At 36.3% G+C, this 8,574-nt stretch overlaps 1 protein-coding gene across 1 annotated transcript; it reads left to right on the forward strand.

The window, feature by feature from the left end:
* Positions 1-4,872: 4,872 nt before the first annotated feature.
* Positions 4,873-6,439, forward strand: LOC142358466 (uncharacterized). Its single transcript, XM_075409862.1, has 2 exons — positions 4,873-5,046; positions 5,812-6,439. Exons 1-2 carry the CDS (start codon positions 4,879-4,881, stop codon positions 6,103-6,105), a joined length of 462 nt encoding a protein of 153 aa, XP_075265977.1. The 5' UTR covers positions 4,873-4,878; the 3' UTR covers positions 6,106-6,439.
* Positions 6,440-8,574: the final 2,135 nt, after the last annotated feature.

Consider the following 8,574-nt stretch of genomic DNA (forward strand, 5'->3'; position numbering starts at 1 on the left):
AACATCGATTCAAGCGCCTTGGTGAAGTTATTAACCCCCTCACTTGTTATCGGACATTGCAATTGACCCTCCTTTGGCTGGAAAGGGTACGAGAATCAACGTTTTCGCGACTTCTTGTCATTAGAAATGGAATAATCTGTAAAGTCAGGGCATTTAGTTGCGGAAGAGTTTGCTAATAGCCTTACTATTCTCTGCTGGGGAGACAAGTTCGCAGTGAAAAGGGCATTTCTTTGAGTTTTGGGCCCTTCACAAGCTTCGAGATGTTCTCTTCAGAATTTATGAAACTGAGCGCGTTAATTGGCGGCATTTTTTTGCAAACGAATGGAGTTCTAATTAGTCTTAAATTTAGTTATCATCTCAGTTGAAATACCTTATGGTCAATAATCAACCACTACTTTCACATGGAATCAAGGATAAGGGCAACATGTCTGTCGCTTTAATTAAAAGTTATGTCAGAGGAGCTAATAGAAGCAGCAATAAATTATACAGATATATAATCAAAGTATAACATCTCAGCAGTAAAGAATATGAACAGAAGTTCTTCGGTCTGTTTTTTGAGACTGCAGATCTACAAAGCTATCGCAGCTATTTTCTGGCAATCTACCAGCTATGTTAATGATCTGCGCACACTTTTTTCGGCTTCTTGATTTCAATGGGAAGTCAAACTTTTTTCAAACTGCTTTTGAAGTGGAGTGAGAAAATTGGTTGAATAAGGTATCGTTATTGAGAGAATCTTTTTGTGCATATAGCACCATTGATTTGTTTTTACTATTTTCTCTTGATTCAAAAACAGGCTATTCAGTGGCGAAACATGTTTTCTAGTTAGTTGTTCATGAATGCAGTTGTCTGAGTCCGTTGGTAGGCAGCTAACAGTTATTACGGCTTTTACACTATTTGTTTTAAAAAGATCAATATTGTTTTCGGAATTTGAATGCGTTGTTGTTCATTTTGTGGTCTTGTCACTGAATCTCTTTGATAACAGGTCTCTTCGTCCTCCTAATTGCTATAGGTGATTTTTTAATAGCCGCACAGCGATAGCTGGGGCTATTATTGGCCTTCTCTTGGTTTTTACGACTCGAAGAGGAGTATTGGTTTTCTTAAGGTTTTTTTTTTTTTTACCGGAAGTACTATTCGTTCAGACAATGTTTTGACCTAAAAGCGAAAGCGAGTAAAATTGCAGTGTGAACTAATTTTTTTCTGAGCGAGAGAAGTTTTTTGATCATGCGCTCCGTTTAGTGAATGACTTTTTGACATTGAAAAGTAGTTTTTGACTGAATGGCACATATAGATAACCGTTTTTAGCCGTTTTTTCGTCTAAGTGGCCTAGTTTTTTTGCTTGTAATTTGGTTTTTTGTAGAAATAATTTTTAATTGATGCTATGTTGAATTGTTAACCCCGGAAATTGATAGCACAGTATTTTGCATAGCCTGAAATTGCGTTACAAATGCGAAATTGGCACATATTTCTTGATTTTTTAGTTAATTTTTGGCTTTTTTTCTATTAATTTCTTCATTTTTGGATCTTTTAGCTGTTTTTTGTAAAAAATCAGTTAATATGGCAACTTCCCTTTGATAATTCATATACTCAATGCCTCTTTCTACCTCGATGTAATTTTGTTTCATAAAATTGTACATTTGCTAATCCGATTTTCGTAGTTTTTTTGCCAATTTTTTTCAGTTTTTTGTTTGTATTTTACTTTTAATTACTAGAAATAGTATTTTGGTGAACATGAGGGACTTTAATTTCGTTTCAATAAAAATTTAATCATTTTTTGTTGTTAAGTTTTTGAAAAAACAGATAAATTTTTTTCATAAATGCAGTGTTAAATATTTTTTGACCACTTTTTTGCAAAATGTTTCTTTGTTTCGTATTTCTGAATTCTGCTTTTTCTTGTTTGATTCTCTTCAGCAAGTTGGATTTTTGTCTCGAATGACTCGTTGTCTTTTCTATGTCTCGAATGCTGATCAATGAAATATACTCGTTTTTCTTGATTTTTTTAAATTTGATTTTTAACTTTCAAAAATCAGGAATTGGTCTTTTTGTTATGTGTTCCTAACATTGTGTCCATATTCTTCACATTCTCATTTGTATCATTCTAGTTTTGTCCTGGCACCTACTTTTATATTCGTTATATTGATTTTCTCAGTTGTTAAAAAATTGAATGAATTCAGCTTTTTTTTAGATCTTGGTTCCTTCGGTTTGCAATTGATTTAATTCAAAATAAGGCAGTACTGGGAGTTTGCTAGAAAGTCTTTTCCAACATTACTTATTACTATTCATTGCAATTTTCTTCCGGGCTTGGTATTGTTTTTAGACGATTTTTTGCCTTTGAATATTATTCTGTTGCTTTTGTTTTTCTATGATTAATTTCATTTTTGAATTAGTATGAAATCATGTTGCCTAGCATATATACAACAAGGAAGAATCATGTATTATTCTTGTCTTAATTGCCGTGATTAGAAATCTAATTGTAGTGGTTCTCTGATTCTTAAGTTTGAGCACTCTTTTTTGAATAATTTTGACTTTCCTGTCTTTTTTGAAAAGTTTTTATCTGCCGTTTGCTTTCGCAATCTTTTTGAGATTAGAATCAATAATTATCTGAGGGCTATTCTTGGCCTTGTCAGCTTTGTAAGGCTATCAGTTTTTTGACCATCCTAAAAATTTCAGACTTTTTTAACGTTACCAAATGTTTTCAATAATAAAACTTTGCTGCATTTTCTTTCTCTTGGTGAGTGGTTTAAAGTTCACTGATTTTTAGATCAGACCCGGGGAGGTAATGAGTTAATGGTTTAATACAAACGGTAATGGCTTCAGCTTTTTTTCGAAGTTTTGGTGCTTCGAGTCGCTTCCGGAATTCTGCCGGCTATGTTTTTTTTATTTCGTTCGAGATTTTTGTAACGACCATATGACGTCACAATCACTCCAAATCTGCTTTTTGTTCATTCGTTCATGTAATTTCAACTGAAGTGCGTGTCGGACGTCATTTTTCGCTCTTAGTGGAGCGAGTATTTTTTTGTTCATTCGCGTGATAAAATTTTTGGTCACACTTGACTTACCTCACTCGCAAAAATGACTTCCTCACTTTGAAGTTGACTTTTATTTACTTTAATTCAAAGAGATAAGGTCAAATTGGTGTGTGTCACTCTAAATGAAGGTTATTTGAGAGCAGCTAATAGAGGCAGCAAAAACTTATACAGATTTTTAATCAAAATATAACATATCGGCCTTCAATGCAAAGACGAATTTTTTTGGTCTGTATTTTTTGAGACTGCAGATCTACAAAGCTATTGCGGTTATTTTCTGGCAATCTGCCAGCTATGTTTTTAATTTGTTCCCAATGGATGTGATAAATTTGACATTTGTTTTCAAAATTGTTAATGCATTTCTTAACTTTGCCCTAATTTATTCATATTTTGCATTGTTATCCAAGCTCACTGATGGCAGATTTCTAAGGGGTTTCCGAAGAAGGCTAGGCTAACTTTTTAATATCAGTATGTAGCCTATTGTTTTTGACATGACACTTTTCAAAAGTTTTGCTTGTCGTTCTTTTAGTTACCTTGTTTTTCAGTCTTTTTGACGACTGGTCTCATGGCGTTTCTAGTTAGTACTAGTTTCAACTTTCTAGTTTATTCAGTATGAGAATAACTTTGTTTCGCCACTTTGTTATTCTGTTAGATTATTTGCCTCTTTCTCTCATTAATGACTCGCTGTGTTTACTTTTCACGGCGAGTAGTTTATTTTTGTTGAAGGTATTAGTATGTCGATGGTTTTTATGATGTTTTACCATTTCCTTTCAAAATTAAGAATGCTTTGAGAATTTTGCGCGTTTAAAATTTGGTTTTCTTTTTTGTTACCTTTCGCTGAATCTAATTAATGGAAGGCCAGGTGTGTTCCTCAATGTGGAATAGTTCAATTTTTTCAAAGGTTAAGTTAATCGACGATTTTCATAAATTGGAGTCTATTTGTTTGCAAACGATTTTTGTTAATTTTTGATCGGCCTTTTTTTACTCGGCTAAAGGAACAAAGTATTGAGATATTTCTAGTAATATTCTCTAATATATCGATAGTTTGGAGTACATTGCCTTTTTTGATAATGACTCTGATGCCGTTCTTTTTTGAAAGTCAATTTTCGAGTTTTATCTGCTTTTTTCTCCTTGTTACTTTTTCCCTTTATTGGATGCTATTATTGTTGATCGTATATATTTTCAAAGTGTAAAACAATTGATGGTGTTACGAGTTGAATCCGTATTCACTCATTCCAATGGCCTTGACGCCACTTTTCAAAAACGTCAATAAGTTTTTAATTTTCTCATTCCTTTGTCTCGGTTCCCTAATTTGTTTATTTAAAGGTAGTGTATGCAGGCCGCCGTTTAACATTTGGCGGCCTTCGTTGTTAAACATTTAATTGCTCTCAAACAAAGTTACTTGAATTACAATAATGTTAGAAATTTGGGTTTAAAATTTTGTATGGAATTGGTAAGCAGAATTTCATCTGCTCGCGTCTTTTGGTAACCATTTTTTTAACCAGGGATATACGTGGGCCAATTTGGGGCTAATTTCCGGCAATCTGCAGGTTATGTTTTTTATAATAAGCCTTTTGGGTCATAATTAAAACGGTTTTGCCGATGTTCAGAATTAAATCAATTTAATAGCTGTCGAAAAATAGCACAGTACAGCTATTTTATAGTATCGTGGTTTTGCTCGTTTTTGAATTTTTGCGTTAATAAAAAAAGTTAAATCAGAATTCTATACCGGTTTAAAATGTGATTTGTGATGCGCCATTTCTTGCACACTTTTTTCGATCAGTTACTCATTTTTGCTGCATTAATTAATTGGTACTTCTCGACTCGTTGAGGTGAAATCTTCAGGTTTTGATGAATGGTTGCCTCTAAGCAACGTGTGAAGAGAGGCCGAAGAGCTATGGGATGGCGAACGATTAATTGGCTGAAACATTCGAGGCGAAATGATGTTCAATGCAATGCCGCCTCAACGAACAGTGCGGTACTCGCCCAGGAACTAGCTGCCAACAAGGCCCTCGCCAGAGAGGTACGATTTAGTTTCAAAGTAGGTTACGGTATGAATCTTAGCACCCCGGGGGGCTTAGTGCCCTGATACGAGGGTGCTTTCCTTCTAGTGCTGGGTGTAAGTCCCGAGGGGGCTAAAATTTGTCCTAACCTATTTAGAGAACCAAAGGATATTAATGTATCGTTCCTCTGTAGGGTTTGAAAATTGGATGATAATTTCATGCCCCTTTTTTGTGGCCTTCTGGTCTTACAGAAATGGCCTCTTCTCAATTAAAAATGCAGTCCCAATCTACTTACGTATGTGTACTTTTTCTATATCTCAATTTTTGAGGTCATCTGCTTATTGCCAGCAATTTACAATTTAGAAAACTACAGTTCTAGATAGGGCCGCTAATTTAGGCAGAATTATTAGCTTATTGGTCCCCGTAAACTTAACCTGTTTTATATATCACGTTCTGTCTGCTTCACGTGTCTTTTTACCAAATATTACAGGATTAATTGCTAAGTTTAGTCCTGTCTTTAGCTTTTAGCGCCTGATTTTACCCTGGGTTCTTTCACAGTTTTTATATGAGTTATCTTATACGGGATTTTAGAAGTGTGCCATTGTAGATTATAATCATCTATAGTAGATTTTCGCAGATTGTGTGGGTGGCTGTTGGGTGGGAAGAACAACATGTATTAAGTTATTAATTTGGCATTCGATAATTAAGGAAAGCAATGAGATAAAATGCTAAAGATTTTTCCTTACTGCATTTTTTGTTGGCTGAGTCCGTTTTTTTTACTGTAGCTGAATGAAATGCTAGAGAGAGACAGAGAACTTGCTAATGAAGAGGAGACGCTAAGGGTCAAATACAATGCTCTATTGTTGCAACAGAATTCTACAAGTTTTGCCTCAGCTTCTCAAATAGAAAATAAGACAGCCGACACTGCTCAAATTGCAACTGGACATCTCGAAAGCGCATGTGCGTCAAGTGGGAGCATTGAATTGGATCACGAAACGGTCAAAGATCTCAGATCGCATCTGATTCAGATCAAAACATTGACTGATAAATGCTTGGCTATCTTAGATGCTAAACAGTAACAATTGTGGAGTTGTATTGATTATATCAACTATTGAACTTGATTTGTTTTGTTTTATGTACAATCAAATGATTTATGGATTGAGAGTTGAAATTTATTGATTGCTATGATATCTGACAGTTGTGCTCTTGTACACATTGACGCCTGATATTATTTGTTGCTTGTTGAATTTTGTTTGTACACAATCATATGTTACAGGTAATGAACTTTGAATAACGAATTTTGCCATTGTTTTATTAAAACTAATTGAATATTAATCTAAATTTTTATGTAAAATGCCAAGTCTATAAGTAATTTATCTAAAATTTTGCTAAATTGTATTTTTCAAGTTTTAATGTTTATTTAGATTCCATTAAAGTGTCAAAGTTTTCAAAAGTGGTAAATGTTTCACACTTTTGAATTTGAGTGGCTTTGGTTTTCACTAGAGCTCGGTCCAGACCCGCTGAGCAACTGTTGAAAAATTAGAGCAACTTCAGGGTTCTCCGTCATCTGCTGCCACAGTTCCTCTTTCTCCTCCTCCGACCACTGATTCATAGTCCGCCTGTCCTCGGAGTGCTCGTCCTCACTTTTCTTCTTTTTCTTCTTGTCCTTTTTCCCACTTTTCCCATCAGAGGAATCGTGGCCCAACTTTTTGGCAATTTTGAGTCCTTTTCCAACGGTGGAAACACCTGCGCGCACCCGCATGATGACACAGACTACAAATGATACAGCGATCCCGGCTATCTGAAGAACGATTGAAGCAATCAGGAGATAAAGAGAATTGCCGATTGAGCAATCGCCAGGGTCAAACATTCCCAGACCCTCCCCACACCGTCCCTCAGTCGTGTCATTATCCAGGCCGGCTAAAAATGTGACCAAAGCCACTATTTGTAGAATGACATTGGCTATACAAATAAACTGCTGAAGACGGGATACTATTTCGTCCGTACACTTTGCGCATGAAATGAGAATTACGAGCGCGAAGAAACAGCTTAGAAATCCAATGGCGTTGGCTATTCCCAGAGTGATAGCGGATGCTTTCCAGAATGCGGAGGGTGGAGTTTCGAGCATGATGTCAAGGGTGCTAATATCTTCTTGCTCTTCGCCTCCTACAAACTTGCACTGTCTTAGAGCACCCTGGCTTAAGGTAGAGGGTTCGGTGGTCGCGCCATCGTTAGTTGAACCCCCATTTTGCTGGTCCGAAGTTGGATCTGCGGCTATGCCTTCTAGCCAGTCACAGTGGATTGTAGCGTGGAAACAAATTCCAAAAGCGACAAAAATAATGCAAGCCCAAAGTTTAAGTAGAACTCGTTCAATCATTATCAGAATTCTTTGTTAAAAAATTCAAATATTGTAAGTATATTGTGGGTGAAATATTTCCGTACGAACAAATTTGCAAGTTTCAAGTTACAATGTTGAAGTTTGCTTTTACAAGACCTTGTTTCAAATTGTATTCGCTTTGCTAAATTGGCCTCAAATTAATGAATGGAATCTAAACGAAATAAATAACTATATAACCACTGTTTAGTATTTTGATAAGTTTGCAAAACAGGTTTAGAAATGTCATGACCAGGTATCATTGTTGTTTTGCTTCGCAAACTTTGTTTACCCGGCATCCGATTTAATTGATGACGTTATTTAGTCGCGATTTGTATCTCAAGAGAGAAAGAGCAAACTTCAAATAAGTCATGTTTGCTTCGTTAATTGAAATCTTCATGATTCACTGTTCAGATTAGAATCGAATGGACATCTTTCACGTCCTGAAAAATCTTCATTGCTGAGGAGAAAATCTTTGCCTATTACACATGAAATGAAGTAGTTCAGAACTTGCCTTGTAATGATCACCCGCACCCCCCCCCCCACCCCACTCATACACACCCACACACGAAATACATTATGCAACCGCAGTAACAAAGCACGTGCCATTACATTATAATTCATTATAATTAACTATGACACGTGCACTTAGGTGTTGCAAATAATATAAACACACTTAGCTGTTGGGGCGCAAACGGAAAAGATGCCGAGAATCGATGACTATGTAGCAAGATTCGGATCTTTTCCGTTTGTGCCCCCCCCCCCCAGCTTAGTGGGCGCATATTATTTGCACCCCCCAGACGCACGTGCCATATTTTTACATTATGATTCACTATGTAATGGCGCGTGCTCTTACTGGGGGTGCATAACGTACTGGGGGGGGGGGGGGGGGCACAAACGGAAAAGATCCGAATGTTGCTACATATTCATTGATTCTCGGCATCTTTTCTGCAAATCGGAACCTAATCCGACCGAGAGTCGACTCGGTCCGGTCCTGGAAGCTGTCTAGTGTGTTCAGTGATCATGTTCTTTGTAAACAGCGAAGAACAGAGGACTAAATTATACCGTGTGGAAGCTCAGAGCACATTAACGTGACAATCTCTCGGGTAAACTTTAAATCAGAACTTTCGATTACATCTGAAGAAAAAAGTGCTGGAGACAGTTGTGAGCAACG

This window comes from Convolutriloba macropyga, unplaced genomic scaffold (genome assembly GCF_964194025.1).
Source record: "Convolutriloba macropyga unplaced genomic scaffold, txConMacr16.3 SCAFFOLD_1150, whole genome shotgun sequence".
NCBI lineage: Eukaryota > Metazoa > Xenacoelomorpha > Acoela > Convolutidae > Convolutriloba > Convolutriloba macropyga.

Excerpts from the sequence above, each read along its gene's own strand:
- LOC142358466 (XM_075409862.1), top strand. The coding sequence starts at position 4,879 with ATGGTTGCCTCTAAGCAACGTGTGAAGAGAGGCCGAAGAGCTATGGGA. Across the intron at positions 5,047-5,811 it reads ACAAGGCCCTCGCCAGAGAG|CTGAATGAAATGCTAGAGAG; the intron begins GTACGATTTAGT and ends TTTTTACTGTAG.